Source organism: Triplophysa dalaica, chromosome 9 (genome assembly GCF_015846415.1).
Source record: "Triplophysa dalaica isolate WHDGS20190420 chromosome 9, ASM1584641v1, whole genome shotgun sequence".
NCBI lineage: Eukaryota > Metazoa > Chordata > Actinopteri > Cypriniformes > Nemacheilidae > Triplophysa > Triplophysa dalaica.
Genome location: NC_079550.1, coordinates 19,111,794 through 19,135,304, shown reverse-complemented (window position 1 = coordinate 19,135,304; position 23,511 = coordinate 19,111,794). Strand labels below are relative to the sequence as shown.

At 37.4% G+C, this 23,511-nt stretch overlaps 1 protein-coding gene and 1 long non-coding RNA gene across 3 annotated transcripts; one reads left to right on the top strand and one right to left on the bottom strand.

Annotated features, from left to right (window-relative positions):
• Positions 1-4,509: 4,509 nt before the first annotated feature.
• Positions 4,510-23,511, bottom strand: LOC130429180 (uncharacterized). 2 transcript variants are annotated; one of them, XM_056757601.1, is made up of 11 exons: positions 23,456-23,511; positions 18,079-18,139; positions 16,653-16,706; positions 12,662-12,781; positions 11,859-11,981; positions 11,673-11,729; positions 11,251-11,322; positions 11,020-11,093; positions 8,225-8,243; positions 7,838-7,888; positions 4,510-4,878 (listed from the first exon to the last, which is right to left on the bottom strand). In XM_056757601.1, exons 1-11 carry the CDS (start codon positions 23,462-23,464, stop codon positions 4,868-4,870), a joined length of 651 nt encoding a protein of 216 aa, XP_056613579.1. In that variant the 5' UTR covers positions 23,465-23,511; the 3' UTR covers positions 4,510-4,867. The 2 variants fall into 2 exon arrangements, with proteins under 2 accessions (XP_056613579.1, XP_056613577.1); XM_056757599.1 differs by lacking the exon at positions 4,510-4,878 and adding an exon at positions 6,470-6,747.
• On the top strand, positions 22,031-23,163 carry LOC130429181 (uncharacterized). Its single transcript, XR_008907549.1, has 3 exons — positions 22,031-22,180; positions 22,283-22,630; positions 22,707-23,163. It is a non-coding gene; the product is annotated as an uncharacterized LOC130429181 (long non-coding RNA).

Sequence of the window (23,511 nt, the reverse complement as noted above, 5' to 3'; positions counted from 1 at the left end):
CGCGCGTTTTTTGTGTAATACTCCGTCACTTTTCAAACCAAACTGCTTGTCGCTACCCGATCCGTCCCAGAAACCTGATTTGTTCCGCGCATGCGTGAAAGTGCGTCTACATCCGGCCGAAACAATTTACGGCAGTTAAAAAAAAGTACTTTGTCACAACTCATTCCGTACTGGAAATATTTTTTTATAAACTCTTTATTGAAAATTACTGTATCATCAATGCATACCGTATTTATATACAAGGCCTAAATATCAATGCCATTCTCATCAATCATCAATTTAAGTATATGAATAGATGAGTGAACGAGTGAGTGAGTGAGTGAGTGAGTGACTAAGGGAGACAGGGATGGAGGGAGGTAGTGAGTGAATGAATGACTAAAGAAGAGAAGGAGCAAACGTATAAAGTAAATAAATTGGATGAATTCAGAAAATTCTGTGTGTTTCTTAAATACAGACATTTGTCAAAGTACGCTAAAAATGCACAGCATAACTTAAAAATAAAACACACACTTTACTAAATCCATCCATCCATTTTCTTCCGCTTCATCCGGGGCCGGGTTGCAGCAGTCTAAGCAGGGATGCCCAGACTTCCCTCTCCCTAGGCACTTCCTCCAGCTCTTCCGGGGGGACACAGAGGCGTTCCCAGGCCAGCCGGGAGACATAGTGCCTCCAGCGTGTCCTAGGTCTTCCCCGGGGTCTCCTCCCGGTGGGACATGCCCGGAAATCCTTCCCGGAAGGCGTCCAGGGAGCATCCGGAAAAGATGCCCTAGCCACCTCAGCTGGCTCCTCTCGATGTGGAGGAGCAGCGGATCTACTCTGAGCTCCTCCCGAGTGACCGAGCTTCTCACCCTACCTCTAAGGGATCGCCCAGCCACCCTGCGGAGAAAGAAGCTCATTTCGGCCGCCTGTATCCGGGATCTTGTCCTTTCGGTCATGGCCCACAGCTCATGACCATAGGTGAGAGTAGTAAAGTAGATTGACCGGTAAATCGAGAGCTTCGCCTTGCGGCTCAGCTCCTTCTTCAAGACAACAGACCGGCACAGCGGCCACATTACTGCAGAGGCTGCACCGATCCGTCTGTCAATCTCCCGTTCCATCCTTCCCTCACTCGTGAACAAGACCCCCATATAGCCTACTTGAACTCCTCCACTTGAGGTAGGAACTCTCCACCCACCTGAAGTGGGCAAGCCACCCTTTTCCGACTGAGAACCATGACCTCGGATTTGGAGGTGCTGATTCTCATTCCAGCCGCTTCATACTCGGCTGCAAACCGTCCCAGTGCATGCTGAAGGTCATGGTCTGATGGGGCCAGCACGACAACATCATCCGCAAAGAGCAGAGATGAAATCGTGCGGTCCCCAAACCCGACACCCTCCGGCCCCTGGCTGCGCCTAGAAATTCTGTCCATAAAAATTATGAACAGAACCGGCGACAAAGGGCAGCCCTGCCGGAGTCCAACCCGCAGCGGGAACAAGTCTGACTCACTGCCGGCAATGCAAACCAAAGTCCTGCTCCGGTCGTACAGGGACCGGATAGCCCTTAGCAAAGCGTCCCGAATCACAAACTCCCAGAGCACCCTCCACAAGATGCCGCGAGGGACACAGTTGAATGCCTTCTCCAAATCCACAAAACACATTTGGATTGGTTCGGCAAACTACCATAAACTCTCCAGCACCCTGGAGAGGGTAGAGAGCTGCTCTAGTGTTCGACGACTGGGACGAAAACCACACTGTTCCTCCTGAATCCGAGGTTCTACCATCTGCCGGATTCTCCTCTTACTAAATGGTTTCTAACCATTTTTTTTAATTATTCAAGTGGGGAAACAATTTGTGCCATATATTAACAGTGACATATTTTGCCAAAAAAAGAGAATCAGTAATAAAAAATATTGTATATTCGTTTTTCTATATATATATATAAAAAAACAAAAATCTCACTCATGACACATATTATTTTATATATTGTATTTTCATTGGTATTAAAAAATTAATTAAAAAAAGTATCAAAATTAATGAAAAAAATACTATTTTCCGCTCTTAAAAGGGTAGTGTAGCCTATCCCTTTTTCAGTACATTTATCCAAACCATTACAAATTGTAATTTGTACAATGTCTTTTTATGTTAACTCCAATTTTCAATAAAGAGTTAATAAAAAAATATTTCCGGTATGGAACGAGTTGTGTCAAACTACTTTTTTTTTTAAACTGCCGTGAATTGTTTCGGCCAGAAGTGGACGCACTTTCGCGCATGCGCGGAACAAATCGTGTTTCCGGGACGGATCGGGTAGCGACAAGTGACAAGCGACATTGCTATTCCCGAGTCTTCTTATTCTTTATTGTTTATTTTGGTTGGCAAACCTACTTAAGGCGCATTACCGCCACCAACTGGACTGGAGTGTGGATTACGGATTTTGACAGCACAGTTTTGGCAATCATCCACTTTAAATTGCGAAAGACATTATATCTGATTTATATGCATATGCATAACGCTAAAAAAATGTTATTTAACTGACTTAGATGAACACAAATGTTTGTGTATTTAAAAAATGATTTCCCGCTTTTTACAATGGGTGTTGCATGACGTGTACGCCATGGGACTTCGATTCACAACATTTTTTAAACTAATTGGGCGCATAATTAATATAGTTGACAGTATGACAGTATTATTCATGGTGTAAGCAGGATTGCTTTTGCATATTTCAGAATAACACGTAGCTATTCAAAGTAACAATTATACATGCAACCCCAGAGAACTTTTGACATGTACACATGTATCTGAATGGATTTTTAGGAAATGTTCTATGTCATATATTTTTACAGATTTATGCTGTCCTACCGCGACTAATTTCGGCCAGGAACACTACGTTGCCGTCGGACCAATGTTTGCTGCCAAAGTTTCACACAGACCACTTACTAACCTCACATGAGCAACATCATCTGTGCATTATCCTCGTAAAAATAATGCATCACAAATTGAAATAAATCATTTTTGGTATCTTTGCAATGATTTTGATAAAGATTAGCCTATACCGCAATAGCAGGATCACCCAAAACTGTTTGGGCTTGTTGTGTTAATCTAGATTTTTAGATCATGAGTTATAGGTGTACATTTTCGCCTTCGTGTTCTCGCACAAAAAGTTAATACCTTTCTTCGTCTCCTGCCAAAATGTAAGAAGATTTGTTTGTTTCTTGGCCATTGCCGTTCTGCACTCTTCTCTGCCCTTACACTGTTATATTTTATTTCGTTGAGCAGCTAAACTGCATGGTTATCTTCTAGGGACAGGTTGAAATCAGTCACATGGTGTGTGTATGTGCATGCCTGTGTGTGTCAGACTTGACGCTTGTGATAGAGGCTGCAGTCAGCATCGTGTGTGTACACAGCGTCAGCAGCGAATTTTAAACGTCCAGTTACTTTAATTCCTATTAATATATTCTAGACCACTCCATCCAGGGTGTATCCTGCCTTGATGCCCGATGACTCCTGAGATAGGCACAGTCTCCCCGTGACCCGAGGTAGTTCGGATAAGCGGTAGAAAATGGAATGGAATATTCTAGACCAAAACATTCGGGACTAGATTACAAACAGTTGGGTGCTAGAGCCCCGAATAAATAGTGCTAGCGAGGCCCATAGTGTCCCTGGTTGCCCAAACATCATATGCTTTCTCTTTATGACACAACTTTGTAAATAGGATTTTTGAGTATGAGAGTCTTTTCAATAAGGCATGGAAGGACTTCAGACTTGACTCGGACTCAAGCGATAAAGACTTCAGACTTGACTCAAACTCTAGCTGAGGACTTGTGTAAATCTCAGCCATTAACTGAATCAAGCATGAATGCAAAAGTTCTAAGCACTCAAACAACTAAATGCTCTTTTAAAGTTTGAAATGACTTTAGTCAAGCAAAATAATATCAACAATAAAATCAAACTGTAAAAGGTATTTGGGTGTTGACTGAATACAAACAATTACTATTGTTTTACAAGTCATTATAAATAAATATACTAAAATATTAACAATTAACGTTTTTAGTAATTTATTGAAGTAACATAATAAATGTACTAAAATCATATACGTGTTTTCATTTATATGTTGACTACTTCGGGACATATACTGTAGTGAATGTAATGTGTAATGTGAAGTTGTCGACATTTTTGAGTAAATGTTTAATGTGACTGAATATTATTAAACATAAGAATGGTAAATTCTGTGTAAGACAGTTGCCTGTATAAATTATTATTAACTATTTAAGAATAAGCTATCAAGCTAAAATAGCTATCAAAACTATACAGAGGTATCACTTCCTTCTAAAGTAGCAATCATTACATAATTAGATTAAAGCTCTGGCTGCCATGATGACGAGGGTGGGTAGTGGGCATAGCAAAACTATTCAAATAGAAAGCAAAACTTTCCGACCTGCAAAAAAGGACAGCAGAAAAGAGCAACATTTTTGGTTTGTGATGAAAAGTTTTTGAAGAGCACAAAGAAAAATAACAAAATTTACAGATTTGCTCGTAATTTTTCAGCAAATTTTTATTTTTGATTACAAAATAATTATTTTTAGTTCAATCAAAGAGGATTGAATTTTGAAAAAACTCCATAAAAACTTTGCTCAAGTCCAATTCTGGTTTAAATATGGCCAAACAAGAACAATAATAACAGTAATTTTCTAGACGAAAACATGTTTGATGTTGCGCACTGTTGATTGAAAGTGACCTGTTTGTCAGGTATGGTGACCCATATGTGTGAACACACGCACAGCAAGTGGGCAGCTATCACTGCAGCCCCCGGGGAACAAGTATGGGTATGGTGGCTTGCTCAAGAGCACCAGTTGTTACCGTCGGCCCTGAGAATCGAACAGGCAATCTTCCGGTCACGACTGCCCTGGATTGGATGAAAGCAAACAATTTTAACCAGGCGAGAAAGAGATAACAACAAATGTGTTAACAAATATGTCAGAGAAAAGCTAGTTCCACACACAGTAAACAATTTATTTTCATCATGAAAGAAACCTGGATACACTATAGGGCATGGTAATGAAAGACTACGACTGATCATAAACAGGTCTACAACAGGAAGTGATAATTTACATTATACAAATGATAAAAAAAATATGACAACAGCAGAACCTTTTTCTCTATTCAAGTATATAGAACTCCAGCTTGAAAGAAAAGGTTGCACATAGGCACACTCAAAAATGAAAAGTTTTGCTGCTTGTTCAATTTACTTAACTTGCTTAAGTTAAATCAACACAACTTTTAAAAAATGTGGTCACAACAAGATTTTATTATGTTTTGTCATATAACTAAATCATTCATGTTGGGACAACATAAAGGAGTTGTGTTGTCTTAACATAAAATAGTTATAATTGGGCAGAGGACTTATTTCCCAGCATGCTTTGCGTATAACTGCATTTTGATAGTTAGGCCTTTAGGACTTCTGGTCTTCTGTTTTATGGTCCGATGAAACAAAAATTGAATTGTTTGTCCACTATGATGTATCAATCATTTGGCGTAAAAAAGGAGAAGCCTTCAACCCCAAGAACACCATCCCCACGGCACCATGAAAAAGGAGCAATACATCAGAATTCTCAACACCAACATCAGGCAATCTGCAGGGAAACTCTTCCTTAGGCACCAGTGGACATTTCAGCACGACAACGACCCAAAACACCCTACATAAGTGGTGAAGAAATGGTTTGCGGCCAAAAACATCAACGTTTTGGAGTGGACCAGGCGGAGTCCTAACTTAAATCCAATTGAGAATCTGTGGAGGGAGCTAAACATCAGGGTGATGGCAAGGAGATCCTCCAACCTGAAAGAGTTGGAGCTCATCGCTAAAGATGAATGGGCAAAAATACCAGTGGAGACATGCATAAAGCTGGATAGCAATTGTAGGAAGTGTTTGATTGCTGTAATAGTCAATAAAGGCTGTTCGATTCATGACTTAGAAGTCTGTGAATAATTTTGGACATGCCAATATTTATTCAAATGTAAACAAGTAAACTAAGAAATATTTTTTTCCACAATGATGCCTCTTGTACTTCGTCTTATTATCTTTTGGGAGAAGCCTGTGTCATTTCCGCTCCAAAAAACTAACTGGTTGAATAAAAGTAACTATAAGTCAGAATTTGGCAGGGGTATTAATAATTTCGGGCTGGACTGTGGGTATTTTTTCATGCATTTTTCACTAAAAAGAAACACTTGTTAGTATTTAATGATCATTTATCTTTAAGGTTTTGAAGAGTTTGTTATATTTTTTAGTTTAACCATTGTTTAAAAAAACGTTGCCTTTTCTTAGGTAGTGGGCGGTTAAGTTATTAAGTAGAATTTCTGTTAAGCTTGATTAACTTCATATCTTGTTAGAGACAAAAAAAAATGTTGTGTCACATTTACTAAAAACACTAATGCTGAGAACGTTAAATGAACCTGTAACAAATCTCAATAAAATGGAAGGAAGGAGTCGGGAACCGGCAAACATTTAAACATTTAATAAAGTAATTTAAGAGCCGGCGGCCCCTCACGGACGACCGCCGGCGAACAAAACATAACATAATATAAATACAAATATAAATACAAACATAACATAAGTTCGGGCCCGGTCCTCTCTCTTCGACGGTCCGGTCGCTCCTTCCTTTTATATGCTCCCAATCTCCTACGTGATTCGAGGCCGGTGTGCGCACAGCTGGCGCTAATTCACAATTACTCACCGGACTCGAACCACGGTCTCGCCCCGCCTACTCTACTACAGAACCTATGAAACGTTAACATAAAAAAATCATGTTTGTTTAACATTATTTTATGTAGGCATGGTAAAATAAAACATAATTAACCTGACAAAATTCTTTCTATAATGCGTTGCAAAACATTACTCAGTAGATCTGACACAAACAAATTTAATCACGACGTCTGAAAAAGTTAAGTTCATACAACAAAGAATCGTTTCAAACAAATTGGATTTAGCTGGAGCAATGTAATTGAATTTCGTGGAAAACTTTTTCTTAATTTAATTAAGTTTGTTCAACAACCTTTTTTTTGAGTGCACTGCAAAAATTTGCACAGCAAATTTGCACAGCAAATTTTTGCCAATGTGTTTTGCCCTGATTTTCAGTAAAGGCGAATACCTGCATGAAGCCTGCATCAGTCTGCAGTTGCTGTTAACACACTTCACAGTAAAACATTAGGGCACACATGAATATCATATCTGCACTGATTGCATTTAAATACGTTCGGCTCATTTTATTCTTCTGCAACTCAGCACAAAGGCTTTTTCTTAATATGCATTCTTCAGCGATCTTGTGTCTTCGTGTTCTCAACGTCATCTTCAACCAACAAAGTCTGATTGCAATACCAAAGTGCAAAGAACAGAGAACGCAAAAGTACCCAGATGTGTTCTCGATTTCAAGGACCCGCTTTAAGTCACTGCGATGCTTCCATCCAAGTTCGTTCTTAAAAGGCTGACTCGCAAGACTACACGAGAAGTCTGTTCTTTGTGTTCTTGGATTTGAGATACAGCCAATGAGTCATGCCCTGTACATCCATGTTTTTATAATTTGCAATTAGGCACTTGTTTCTGTGAGTTTGGGTTGTTTTGAACAATTTAAACGTCTGAGAGTTTAAATTCCCATTGTTCTGTGTAAACATCTTCAAAGTCTGTAAGTGTAAGTTGTGTAGTGTATTATCGCCTTTAAATGGACTGAATTCCATTGCATATCTGACAACCATTCTGAAATTCTGTACAAACTGTTGTCGATTTTGAAAATGATCATTGTTATTATAAGTATTACTTTTCCTGCTTTTCATAAATCTTAAAAAACATGTCAGTGTATGGATTGTGTACTTACTATTATTAAGGGGGATGTTTACCTGGCCGTCATTTGTATTGGCCTCCCTGTCTGAAAATAAACAATATTTGTACTTCATCAGTTTTATTATAATTTTCATTATCAAGTTCTTAACACAGTCTTGTTTGAAGGAGACGCATATATATACACAGTATATAATATCACTGCATGTGTCAAAAAGTGAATATTGTGTAAATTAACTAGTTAAGATAGAAAAATCAACATAATCATAAAACGTATATTTGTTACAAATCCATGTTAAGGAAGCTACTAGTTTAGAAAAAGGGATTGGTAAACATAGATTTCCATTTGAAAAATGCATGATACATTTTCAATCTCAATAATTGTTTATATTTTCCCATTCATAAATCTCAAACATCTTTTTACCTGAATTATTCCGCTTTACCTACAAATTAAGGGAAAAAAATATAAAATGTAATTAATTGGCTTTAAAAACATACATTTTCTTCTATATATTGAAAGAGTGGTGTACCGTACCGTTAAATTCCATTGTTTAATTGCAATCCTTTATTTCTTTCAGTTGTAAAGTTATTAAAATCTCCCTCACGCCTTACTCCACCGCTATTCTCATTTATTGTCTATTCTCGTCTCGCTTAGACTATTTTAATTCCTGTTTGTTCGGCCTTCCATAAAACCCTCCCTAGATTTCAACTGGTTCAAAACTCGGCTGCCCGTATCACTCTCACCCCTTCTATCCGTCACACCTATTTTACAAAAGCTTCAATGCCTCCCTATCACTTATCTTATAGTTACTTCTTACTTTTAAAGTCATTCATAATCGTGCACCTTCATATCTTCTCGACCTCGTCCATATTACTACACCTGCTCGCGCACTCAGATCCTCTTCCTCTATTCATTTATCTGTTCCTCATGTCCGTCTTGTTACTATGGGGACCAGAGCTTTCAGTCGCTCTGCTCCTCAGCTCTGGAATTCTCTCCCATCTAAACTTCAAAATATTGAGTCTCTCTCACAATTTACATATAAACTTAAAACGTATTTGTTTAATAGTACTCCTGATTATATTTGTTTTGTATTTTTTAACTGTATCGTATTTGATTGTTTTAATTGTTGTTGTTTTGTGTACCTTGAGTGTCAAGAAAAGTACCTATAAAATAACATTTATTATTATTTTAAAAAAAGGGCTGTTAAAGTGAACATTTACTTTGAGTCTTTAACAAAAATGTTTTGCACCGTTAATTTTTGTATGTTTGCAATGCATTTACTAAATTTAGCCTGCTCGTCTTATTTAGCCTAAGGTCATTCAATTCTCTTTTATTTAAGGGTGCTTGATTGCTGTCTATTCTACATTATTCTCTGACTTCTGTCGGGCAGCAACACGAATTGCCAAAATATTTTACCTTTGTTCTTAGTTTGCCCCTCTGTTCTCTTTTGCAACTGAAACCAACCTGTGGTTATATATATGCACGTTGTTTTTTTCATCATCCATCCAAACTGATACTAATTCCAATTCCTGTGAGTGACCCTAACTGAAATTGATTTACCTGTTACGTCATAAAAGTATTCCCTTAATGTTAACATTTATTTCTGTAACTCTAACTATCATATGTGGTATCATTTGAAAGCTTAGAGTATAGTTTATCAAGAAATGCACCATTTATCATACATAAAATAACTTATTTAGGCTGAAATTCATCATCGACATATCCCCATGTCACAGCTAGGGATGCAACGCTTTTAGATTTTGTTAGTACGATTATACTCACAGGAATAATCACAGTTGGACGATTATGACGATTATTATGCATACATTAATTTCTACATTTTCACTGGCCCTGACTAAAATTTTACATGCCCACCACAAAAATTTATAAATAAATAATAATGTCTAGTTATTATTGTATTTTTTTATATATGCAATCTTAATAAATAAGCTCATAATACCATAAAACTATTAACCCAACTCTAGTTATAGTAGTCAGTTAGTATAAAGTTAGATCAAATAATCAAATTATGACGAAAAGCACAAAGAAATGAAACAAGGCAAACATGTTAGGATCCTGTCCTTCCTGTCCTTAGTTTTCGAGCCTTGTGGACAGGGTCGTGATAGCACCATGTCTTGAGTGTGTTTTGTGTTGTGTGGAGACATGTGTCGGTATGTTTTGACATCTCCGCCCCTTGTTCTCCGCTAGTATCCTAGTGTTTCATCTCCTTTACCTGTCCCACTATCTTCCCGCTAATGCTATGTCTTGTCACCTTCTTGTCTCCGTCCCTGTGTAATCATCCTTCATTAGTCTTTCCCCTTTATAAGTCCTGTTTAAATTCCCAGGCCTTGTTCGGTGCATTGTTCTCCGTTCGTGCATTTTACTCGACCTTGTATGATTTAGTTGGATTACATTTTGCTGTGGACATGCTCTTTTCGTGTTGGATTTATTATTTTGGATTATTCTTCTTGTTTGTTTAATCCCCCTTGTGGGAAGTTGTTGGTTTGAAGTATTTATTAATTATCGTGTTTTTCCCTCATCGAGGGTGTTTGTTTCATTAAAAATAGTATTTTAGTTTACCCTTAAGCTGCCTGCACGTGGGTTCTATTTCATCCCGTTCTGTGTCAAAACACACAAATACAATTAACAGTGCTTTTTAGGTGTTTTAGGTTGATCTTACCGAGGTTATTAGGTACAGAAACTGAATAAAGTTAAATAAAGAGTCAAATGTAAAATGACACTTCATAGTCTTCAGTTGTAGCCTACAGTAGTACAATAATAAAGTATTCTGAAATATAGAATTAGAACCAGATTAAAGTTATTAAAGTTGATCAGTCCGGAGCAGTGAGTCTTCGTTTGATTGTTTTTGATGATCATTAAAACATTTATAATGCTGCTGCCCCTTTAAGAGCTAGCGCGTCTTTATTTTTGTGTCTTTTTTATAGGACTGAAAACACAATCTGTACTATGTTATCACTTTCAGCAGTGTTTTATGAAATTTGAAGGGTTTTCCTGCAATAGGACACCCACATTTTGTATTTACACCACTTTTAGTGGATATGGTGTGCATTTAAAATTGGGTATGCCAAGTTCAGCCAGAAATCCAAACTCCGAATGTGTTTTGTATCTTGATTTAAATGTACAGTAGTTTGTTCTTTGTGTTTAAATTCTCTTGTATTTTTAAGTAATGTTATTGAAGAGCTATTATATGATCTTACCATTACAACAAAATAAATTCCAAGTGCAAGTGCAAGTGCAGGTGCAAGTGCAAATGCTATCTGCCATGGTAACTCTGAAAAAGAAAAGGAACAAAAAGTCAAATACTCTTAATAAGCATACTTTGAAATTGTTGAAATGTGGCTTTGACATTGTTACGTGAATGTGGGTTTTGAAATGGAGTGTTTTTTTTTCACAGTAAACGAGAATAGCAATTGACAAAAACCTCATACCATTGCAAGTATCAGTGCATGCTGGGGGTGTGGTATCTCCCTCAACTTTCTCTGAGCGTGTTTTATTTTTCTCTGTTTTTTTTAAGCACAAACAGTTTAGATGAAATCACTGTTCAGTTAATTGCAAAATAAATAGCTGAAACACATCCTTGACAAAAGGCTGGAATGCACTAGACACTTAAAATCTGAACAGATATTTAAGACTTTTTGAACATTTGCAGAGAAAAACAGGGCATAACACACTGCGCGATAAATCTGCAGCAAGTCCAGACTGAAAATCTGAGCAAAACTCTTGTAGTGTATTACAGCCTTAAGTAAAAAAAGTATTATCATGACTTTTTTACTTCTTTGCAAAGAATTTTCACTGTTTATTTACATGCAATAGCAAATCAAACTAATTTAGGTGCTGAAACAAACACTACCTTTCGGCATGCAAGTATACAGCTCTTCTATTTCTGTCTTCATTAAACATTTGTCATCTTAATAAAAAAAGGAACACATGTTAATATCCAATATTTATTTGCCTCTTGAATATAAATATTAATAATTTATATTTATAAAATAATAAAAAAATTCAAAAATTTCATTGTGCAAAGAAATACACTCACCACTGACAGAGAATTTACAATGGTACTCATTGCGGTCTTCTCCCTTTCTGATTTCCATCTTTTTACATGTATTGTTTTTAGCCAGATGTCGCATATGAGAAATATGAAACGTACATTTCATTTCTAAAAAAGAAATATATATATACTGTATAAATAAATATCAAATGCTACACAGTACTTAAAAGAAATGTACAACATTTCTTATATTATAAAGATTTAGTTTAGATTCAGAAGAATAATTCACAGCATGCAAACAACAATTTAATAATGGAGCAGTTCCTATAAAAATCTTGTTAATATTCTTAATGTTTTAGGCTATGTATTGACTTTTACCATCAACCTGCCTGGGACTATAGATGAAAATAACCCTTAATGATTAAATATGCCATGTTTACATACCTGTTAATTAGTGTCCATGTTAATTAGCTTGCACTGTCCCCTTTTGAATAAATATAAGGGGATTTTTTTGTTGGACTGATTGTAGTTATATCTATTAGCCATCATAACATGGTAAGTCTGATTTCCCAATAACAAACAAACTTAAGTCTGGCGCACGTTTTACAATATTTGAGGGTTTTCCTTAATGTCTATATTACTCTAAGATAACTCCGAGAACCTGAGTTACAATGTTAAGTACTAACATGTTATGATGACTTTACAACCAGACCACAATTTATGAATACATATGACCACAATAAATGTATTCTCCAGTCCACTTGGACTTCGTGATTTTAGGAAAAGAGACCCTCCTTACTGCTAACAATGTTTTGTTGTATTTTAAAAGTCAAAAATGAAAAACATACCACTATTGAGGACACAGAGAATATTACCAAGCACCTCATTTACGAAATCCTTGGTGAGTCCACATTCCTTGTGTGATTTACAACACTGGTCATCTGATTTTGTGCATTCAAATTGTAACACTGGAAAACATGAAACACTAAACATAAGACGTCCACTCACAATTATACTTTAATCCAACTTAAATTCAATTATGGACAGTTGTTTAACTGTCATGATTCTGCCTCTTTTTGATCATGTTTTTATAGTCTTTTGGCAGGATCATGACAAACCCACGTGTTTTGTGTGAGAGAGACATGGAATTGTTTGTTTTGGCATGCCATTTGCTCACTCTGGTCCCACCTTTGTCCCCGCCCGCTCAATTCTTAAAAGTATGCGAGGTTCATGGCATAAACTTATAACCATTGTAGTTTCTGTTAACTTTTGACACGTTCGTGAATGTACATCGGTCTGTTATTGCGGGGACATTTCAACACCTTTAAACATGACGCGGCACAAAACGAAACGTGATTGGTTGATTTAGCTGTCAATCATAGGGCTGGCCTTTCAAAAGAAAGTGGCAATAAGTTCGCTGGTTACTCCCGTAAGCGTGGTTCTATGAATGGTGGAAGACCGCCAGAGATGGTCAGTACATGGTAAAGAATCGCGTCTCACGCATACATCAAGAATCCCGTATTAAATTCAATCATACTTGGCCTTGACCTATGACGCGGCAGAAGCTATATAAACCCCTGACTATGTCACGGTTGGCCTCAAAGTCATTCTCAATCCAAGTGTCAAGAGACTCCGGCGGTCTTCCACCATTCATACAGTCAAGGTTACAGGAGCAACCAGCGTTCTATTTCATTGTTCCAGACTGCCAGAGACAGTTAGTACATGGTGGAAGACTAATACAACTAGGTCATTAGGATACCGCAGCATGGATGTCAACAGGCAGACTGCAGAGCCAAATAAAAGGAACAGAAGCCACATTAAGTCTGTAAAACCTTGTGAATGTTCAAGGTGATGCCCAAGTATCTGCTGCGCATATTTCTGATAGGGGCACACCACGCAATGCCGCCCGAGACGTGGCCACTGTCAGACTTGGATGACACCTAATAGGTGCAGGTATCGTATAGCCTGATGAACAATACGCCTCAATTATAGTGCCAACTACCCAATGGGCAAGCCTCTGCTTTGATAAGGGTTTACCCTTCCTGTCAGGGCCAAAACAGACGAACAACTGGTCCATGGTACGCCCTGAAGCAGTCCTTAAGACATACTGCCTTAACGCACAAATTGGACACACAGTCTCCTGGAATGTCTCATTCCCCTTCCTAAATACTGCTAAATGAGTAGTCTGATTTGCATACTGGTTAGACTACACTTGGGACAGGAAAACTGGGTTTGGCCAGAGCACAACCTGACTACCCTCTGGCCCCCATCTGAGACATTGTGGACTCACTGACAACGCATGCATTTTTCCAACTCTTCTGGTTGATGTTATTGCCAAAAGAAAGGCAGTCTTCATAGAAATGTCTGCTTGCTCCAATGGTTCATAGGGGACTGAACAGAGACCATCCAACACCACTCGTATGTCCCACTGGGTATACGCTACCCTTGCTGGGATCTTAAGAGTGCATAGCCTGTCATGATTCTACTATCATGTCATGGTTATTCTTGTCTTGCAGTGGAGTCATGGCATAAGTCCTTGGGTTTTGTGTGAGATGGACATGTCTTTGCTTACATATTGGCTGATATGCGCCTTCTCATGTCTTGTCTGCGTTTTCCCTACCCTCCTGTTTCCTAGTTTGTGTTGATTACCTTCCCATGAGTGTTAATCCCTATCACCTGGTCCCTATTAATTATCCTGTGTTTGTTCCCTATAAAGAGTCCTCATGTTTCTTTGTCCTGTGGTGGTTTCGTTACTTGTGCTTTGTTTGCGTGTAGCTGCCACTGTATCGTACCTTGTCTATTGTTGAGTCGTTCCTGGTTCCTGTTCCCTGTCTTAGTAAGTGTTAGTTTAGTGTTTGTATCCAGTGTTTGTTTTATAGTCTAGTTAGTCAGTGTTCTTGTCCTTGTAAAAGTTTATTATTTATCCTGTTTTGTTTTCCCCCTCGTGGGTTCTGTTTTGTCAGTTTATAGGGTTCCTTTGTTAATAAAGTCCTGTGTTTCCCCTACCATCTTGTCTCGTGCTTGCCTGCACTTGGGTTCTGTGTGAGATTCATAACATAGCTCCTTTGAAAAAAGCGACCACTTACCTATCGGCGATCACTGACACCTGCCCCGTAGGATCCCGATGGGCTGACAGGGCAAGAGTAGCTGGAAACGACCGGGATCCAACAAATGCTGCTGAAAAAAAGTATCACGCTAACAGGACAATCCACCGGACTGAAACCTGCTTCTCACACCAGGAAATGAATAGGTTCCATTTACTAGCATAGGTGCGAAGCGTTTAAGGGGCCCTCGCTCTCAAGACAGTGTTCCTTACACCAGCTGAACATTGAGAGAGTGCCCTCACAACCCCAGTGACCAAGCGCACAGTTTCAACCTGCTTGGGAAGGGTTGCCATAGCACCCCTGCGTAAGCAAGTCCCTGTGAAGAGGCATTGGCTTAGGTGGGCCAGTCTTCAGAGTCAACAGAAGACCGAACCAAGGCATCCTGGCCAGCATGGAGCCACTCGAATTAGCGTGGGGTTCCAGTTGCCTCGTATATCACGATGTTCCCAAAGTCCCCGTCATTGAAAGTAAGCCGTCCGCCAAGTTGTGAGTCCGAAAGTGAATGAATAACAAAGTTATTGGCTTGTAAAAAAGGGAGTTGACTTTGAATCACGCAAACGAGACTTGACCTAGTCCGAGTCTCTAACTGTCGCGTATCAACATCACTAGAAATAGTCCCCACCTACGTTTTGCTAGGACTTCCGCAAAAACTTCACTCTCCTCCCCCAAACAGTGTCGCTCGTTCGTGATGGGTGTGAATCATGTCTAGATCCTGTGTTCTACAATGTGAAACTAATTCCTTCTTCCTTAAACTACCAAGGTAAGAACTTCTGAGGAAACAATGGTTACAATTCATTTTTCAAATGACACCAAATGAGTATAACCCCAGGGTTTTACTGTGCGCGCATCATTGAGTTTGTGACTGAATTTAAACTGTGATTCTCGATGTATGCCTGAGACGTGATTCTTCCACCATGTACTGAATGTCTCTGGTGGTCTGGAACAATGAAATAGAACTGCTACACGAGACTAGACTGTAGGTGAAAATAAGGATTCTGGGCCGGCAAATATGAGCGTTTTTTTTATATACAAAACAAAACTGATGTCTCAGTGATATGACAGAAAATCCACTGTACGTTACATTTCTGAGGGCAATTTATTTATGTGTTTTGATTAAAGTAAGACGGAAGAAATTCTTTGCATTGAGACTTAAACTCATTGCCTATGGCAAACGGTTTTGATATAAAATACCCCTGGGAGTACTAGTCATAATTTAGTTTTGACTAGTCAAAATTCAAATTTCAGATAGCTCTTCTGTAATTTTGACTCGTCCTAATTGGTTTAAGTATATTACACTAATATAATCATAATCATAATCACATTTAAACATTTTTAAAGATATCCAAAATACATTTGTAGATATCGCTCTCTGGCGGCTGGGCAGCGCTACATAAATGCTGGACACCTTTTACCACATGAATGCATCCATATATTATTTAATAATTCCTAAAGTACTTAATTCAGTTCTTTTCTCTCCTTGACAAGTTACAAATGCTGTCTTATATTCTTAGAAGTAGTACTAGGTATAAGATAAGCTAGTGAGATGGAAGGTTCTGTAATACTTCCAACTGGAGAGAGCATAACAGCTAATAAAACCCATTGGTGTCCAATTAAAAAACTAGTCTGTGTTCTCCTTTGCTGTCTTCATGGTAAAAACAAAATTACAAAACATTTACAAAAATCTGAACATGTAACCCAAATGTAAACTGTATAACAGAGAAACATAAGTTTTTACCACTGCAGTTTGTCATTTTCTCAGCAATGCATTTCAAGGTTATATGATCATTATCTGAAAGTGCAAAAAAACATATTTTGTTGTGTTGCAAAGAGTGACAATGATTTTTTTCAAATATGTTAGTTAATATTGAGCCTATACAATTGAATCGGCATTGTTTATCATTCAGTGTAGGTCTTTAATTCAAAACACCTAAAAAAACTTGAATTAAAAGTCATATTTTGCAATATGCTAGCAACTAACAGTTCTGGTTCACCATTGACTACCATAGTAGAAAAAATGACATTGCAGTTAAAGATGCCCCAGAACTGTTTGCTTTCCAAAATTCTTCTTTTCTCAAATGATCTTCTGTTTTTCAACTAAACAAAAAAATATAAAAAAAAAAATTCTACTATGGTAGTCCCCAGAACTGCTAGTTGCTAACTCCCTTTTAAATATATGTCTTTGTGTTCAACAGCGACAACTTAAGGTAGTTCATCATGACATAATCTTCTTTTTTTGTGGAGTTTCCTTTTAAAAGCCCTAAAACAACTGATTATATGTTTCATGCACTTACTACACAACTAGTTAGTTGATATGCACAAACTTTCTCCAATGGCAGAAAGATTGTCATCTCTTTACTTGAATTGTATACTATGTACTTTATTTTACATTCCTGCGCTACAGGTATGTGAGCTACAGTACATGTGTACTGTAACTGTGTAACAGGTACCATCCCTGATCATAAAGCGGTACATAAGGCATTAATCTAAATATCCCCATGTTTTACTCACCCTCAAGGCATCCTAAGTAAATGGGACATTCTTCTTGAAGAATAATGCAGTGGCAGTTATAATACCACGTTTCCCTTTTCTCTTAATAACGATAATGTCTAACATCCACTGCAGGCAAACGAGAGGCTTGTTTTTCCGCTAAATGATGATGACAAAAGCTCCCGCCATTAGGAGGCGGTGTCCTATTGGCTGAAAAAAAAATGCTGTGTTCGTCACAGGAACTTAGGCCTGCGTCATTTGCAAGAAAAACAAGCCTCTCGTTCGCCTCCAGCAAATGTTAGACTTTAGCTTTATTATACGTTGCAATATGGATATTTATCTTTAACAAACACATCGATTCACTTCAGAAGACCTTTGTTAAGACCACAGAGCTTTGTTGAGCAGTTCTTTGATGGATGCACTGTTTGGAGCTTCAAAAAATTGTCCCCCATTAACTCCCATTCTACTGCTTGGAAGTAAAAGGATAAGAGGTGTTATAACTCTGACTGCATTATTCTTCAAGAAGAATGTCCCATTCACTTAGGATGCCTTGAGGTTTAGTAAAACATGGGGACATTTTGCCTGAAGTATCCCTTTAAAACCGTAGAATACTAAACCATATATAAGATGTGCACATGCTAAATTGCAACCAAAATGTCAATATGTACACTTACCAGACAGACCAAGAGAAGTCTTGCATATAAAGAGGAGTGTACACAGCACTGTCACACCATACTAAAAACAGAAAAGACAAAAAAAATTACTTTCACCAAATTTAAAGGGGGTCAAATGGCGCGAATATGTGTTTTCTGTATCTTTGTTGTGTTATAAATTGGATCTATTAGGCACGTAAAATTGCTAAAATTAAAGTATAAAAATGTCAAGCGAATGTTCACTCCGACCTGCCTGAAACGCCTCGTGAAACCACATCCCCACAAATCTAAGTCAGTCTGTAGTATGACTTTAAATAAGACCGCCAAAGGTATACGCAAGTAAGGTGGGTGTACCTGTCAGTACAATTGTTTTGAAACCACCGTCACACGCTTGCAGTATTCAACCATTCAACATGCACTGGTTAACTGGTCAATCATAGCACACTTCACTTTTCAGAGCTATGAGCTTTGTAAAAAATCAGTCCGTTTCAGAGAGGCGGAGCAAAGAGGAGATACAAACAAGCACGGTATGTGGAAAATACAGTGTTTTTGAATGTCAAATCCTGTATACACATAGTATTAAATCTAAATCAAACGATAATATTCGTTTAAGCCACGTCAAATGACTCCTTTAAAGAGACTAAATGAAAGCAGAAGCAACAAAACCAATGTCCACAAACCAAACAAGTCAATAGCATATATTTATATTATAAATAAACCAATATTTATATAATATCTTAATTTTAAAACTGTGGTTTAAAAAATCAGAAGACCACTGTTTTGGTTTCAAACAATCTACTACAAAACATCTAAGAAAAAATCTTAAGCAGCAAAATAACTGCAGAGTTGTATTACTACTATCATCCTGAATAATGAACCAATTCACAATAGTTTTCAGGTTTAAATCTCACAAAGCCACACTGTCCAAAATATTGTGCAACAAAATTGTGACTAATGTTGTCACAGGGCAGAAACCCTATTAGATGCAGACAGAACTGTATTTGCACCTTATCTACCCCTAAATAGTTCCTTTTTGTACATCTTAAAGTATTGAAGAATACAGAAGGTGTTATCTTTTAAGGGGACAGCCCCAGTGAATTTTGCACACTTTTCGTACAAATGAGAGCTTAGTCGAGTCATTGTATTACTGTCAGGACTCGGGTTTGATCCTTGCTCACTCCCTCTCTTTCTTTTGTTTTTACTTTGCTGTCTCTTCCGTGTGCGTTCTCTCTCTCCCTCAACTCATGATTTAGGGGAAATTTGGGAAATGCGCGTCGCATGTTTTCACATTCGGCGAGTGTCTTCCGTGTAGCTCCACCCCCTTGTTTCTCCGTTAATCTCCCATTAGTGTTTAATCTCCCTAACATGTCCCATCTTCTCCCCGCTTGTCCTCTTGTTATGTTAAATCTTGTCACCTTCCCGTCACCGTCCCTGTCCAATTTTCCCAAATGAGTTCTCCCCTTTATAAGTACTGTTTATATTCCTAGTCCTTGTCGGTTCATTGTGTGTTGTACATGTTGCCAGTGCATGTGTTTGTAGCCATTCTACGTTTTATTCCATGACTTGGACTGTCCTGCCTGTAGCTTCTCCCTATCAAGTCTAGTTGAGTGTTAGTTTATTGCAATCCTGTCAAGTGTTTTAGTCTAGTGTCAGTGTTGTCCGTTTATGTTCCTGTGGTGCCTGTGTTTATCATTTATCTCGTTCCTGTTTTACCCCCTTGTGGGTTTTATCTTTGTGTTATAATGAATTTTGAATGAATTGCTGGCTTTGATTTACAACTGACTAAAATCACCTACTTAAAGACTTTTTTTGTAGGGGCTGGTGCTATTGTTGATAAGGATCCTTTTCCATATTTAAGTGTTCAGGCCAGTTTTGATGAAAGTACACGTTTTTCTTAAACTCCTATGAATATTTCTCACTGGATTTCTTGACCTGCGAAGGTTAAAAACTGTATAAGGTTTGTATTTTGGTTTTTGATAAAAATTTGCTTGAGAAGAAAACTGATTCGCCATGGCGCTCTGTCCTTAAACTAAGTTATGAGTGTAAACCTGAATGGAAATCTCTATATAAGCCTCCATTGCCAAAGCGCGTAGGGGACTGTTTTTCATCCTTTTTTGTTTTGAACTAGATTGGAACCTTTGTTTCTTAGTTTAAAAGATTTGTATTTGAGTCTTCAGGAAACATTTTGTAATGAGACTTTAACTTTGGGTTTAAGTATTCACGAGAAAAACGTTTTATTTGTCAATTGTTGAATTTCATCTTGGATCATGCAAAGATGGCTGTTTTACATCAGTAGGAAAAACAAAATACAACTGCAGTCTAGTGATGATGTTGACGTCTGTTTTCAAACCTTGCTTACATCTAGAATTCTTATTGATTACCGTTTTAATAAGGCCATGGATGACCTTTCTACTTTTGAGCTGATATGGTGCGGTAGTGGGGCTTTGTGTTCAGTATTGTGTTTTTCTTTGTGATATCATTTTGATCCATAATATTGTTCTTCTTCATGACTATATTACTTTAGAGGAGAGTTTGTGATAACTTTGGCAGAGTTTTAATTCATTGTTAATAACGATAACAAAATTAAATTATCTCAGTCTATTTCTCTCTCTGTCGCCTGACAATTACAGAGCAGCATCTGCCTGCAAACCCGAAGGCTGCACTTTCAGTAGGCCTACAGCATTTTTGGGGACCCATTTGTAGGACCCTAGGGCATTTGCGTGTTTTTCTGAAGGGTACACGCGAGTATCAAATGTGAACGCTATCTTTTCGTTTGACATTAAAAGCAATTGTGAAACATTTATTTCCAAAGTTAATGTAATGAGTTGATTGCGAGTTGCTAAATAATCGTGAATGCACTGAAGCCACAATAAGGTTCCAATGCTGTAAAACGAGCTGTAAATAAAATCATTTAATGAAACCGTAGCACGACTATGACCATTGGATGATGAATCCTAGGCCTAACCAGTACAATATGTAGCACTTCTTTGTGAAACCTTGTTAATTACACTCATTATATTAAAATATCAAATATTTATACATTTGTCAAGTAACGTTAGGCTTCGGCCTTAGTGGCCATCTGGTCACTATAAGATCTTTTAAATATAAAATTAGAGAGTTGAACATGTTCAACAAAAGGTTTATTATTTCATAGACTTCTCTCGCTTTCCCTGTACACTTTTCTATCTCTTAGGATTCAATGAAAACGTCATCAATAAAGTTGGTGAATTTAATTAAGAGGTGCATGAATGTGGTTCATGTAAAACTACTTTATGAGTTCAATTTATAATTTGTTTAATGTACCATGAGTCATCCCGTATCCTCACTCTGAAAAGGCCATGATTTATAGTTTTTTTACTTGATGTGTTATATTATGCTAGTTAATTGGAACAATTACTCAAGAGAAGTAGAAGTGCGGTACCAGAAGTGCAGGTCCTTGGAATTGCGGCCCCCAGTATTTAGAGCCTGATAATCTTGCTATTATAGCCTTGGTTTTCAATTTGTAAAACTATATTCGTAGGATGTTTTTACATGTACATAAAATAACATTTTTCTAAAAAAAAGTTTCGAAAACATGAAATATCTGCGTAGGGACTATTAGGATCAGTGTCCTGCAGGGGGTGCCATTGGGATGTATTTATTTAATTCAGTCGTTTTATGCTAATTTGGTGTCACACAATTCTTCAGTTAGTACTTGCCTTATGTCTCTGTCAAAAAAGGTTATTAACAGATTTTTTAGCAACCTGGATTTGATTACCTGATTTGTTGCTATATTGCACTAATCCTACTTTTACAAAAACAAGGTGCAATTGAGACTGGTAAAAAGAGGATAACATTTGGGAGAACTACATCAGCTCAACATAAGTACATTATCAAAATGTAGGTTAATCTACGTATGTGTCCAAATAATCCATACAGTGTTTTTATAACTGTGCTTTGAGTTTGCTTGCTGTTCATCTCATCACATCCACTGCACTGAGCTTGTGGTTCTTTTGGTCTGCTGTTTTCCGCTTGTGTCTGTTTGCTGACTAGTCAAAGGCACAGAGGTAACTGAGGCTGCAGGATTACAAAATTACAATGAACACAATGCATTTTAGGTCATCGCTGCTTTTGTGTCTCTTTGGTAAGAATATTTGAACTTGTATTTTCTTTAGATTCATTAGCATTAATTGAATGAATCAAGAAATGATGCTTAAGGGACTGCATTATTATTTTTTACTTTAAGGTGTTGGATTTGCAAAAGTACAAGTAGTGCAATATTCATTGGAAGAGAAATATGAAGTTGGCCACACCGCAGTAATTTACTGCAACTTAACTAAGGATAAAGAAACCGTCAGGAGCTGTACAATGATCTGGAAAGTTCAGGACGAAAACTCAAACAACCGTGTAGCTATCACAGACAAAGAAAAATACAACAAAAGAGTGAACGGTATATCCGAGCACTATTTTAGCTCATTGACTATAAGCGACCTCAGTCTTACAGACACTGAAAAAATCGTGTGCACAGCAACATGTTTTGTAGATGAGAAGCTCCGATACATGACTGGTAATTGGACAGTTATCACATTAACAGGTGCGTTAAATATAAGGAAATAGGGTATATTATGTCATATTTTTTCTGTATAAATTGTTTTCTTTTTCTGTTTTAGAAAAAGAGCCAACACCTGCCCTTCCATGGTTGAAATACCTTATTATCTCTATCAATCTTCTAATTTTCACTGTTGCATTGGGCATATGTGTATTGATCGTGCGAAGGATGAGAAGACGAAAATGAGACGAAACGTAATTTGGTTTTACATTCTCTTGAAGAGAAAATGCGTTGAATTCAAGAAAAGGTATTTTGATTAAAGAATTGCAGAGGTAGTCAAATTAGTTATTGGGGGAATAGTGAAAGACCAAAATGCTAGTGTGCCAGTAATGGAAGTTTTAGAAGGTGTATTGCAGCATTACATGTTAAAAATTGAAGCCGAATGGCAACACAGCTAAGCAACATTTTAATTCGCTTTGTTTTACAGCCGCATATGTTCCGCATTATTTGTTCCCTTATTCTTGCATATGTTTATTGTTTTTAATAGTGTATTAAAAAAAAATCAAAGCTGGATTTCATGTCTAGTCGTCTTGTTTTTTCCTACATGAACATCAGATTTAAACACCATTTACTTTGTAAATACCTTGTCGTATTGTTTTACATAAATGTTCAAAATGGTCTCATTCGTTTATTTCGGTTCAATCTAACATTCAGCGTCAAACTCTGAATTACATAGTAAATGAATTTGAGTTTTTTGTCAATTTCATAGGCTATACAAAACTCCTACAATAAATGTCTTCACAAAGAAAAATTTATATATATATAGTATAAACCAAGGCAGATCAAAATAAGAAACTAATCCCTACTTACCAACGTCATTTTGAATGTTCAGAGCATGAAAATCGAAAATGAAAGTTCATTTGGGC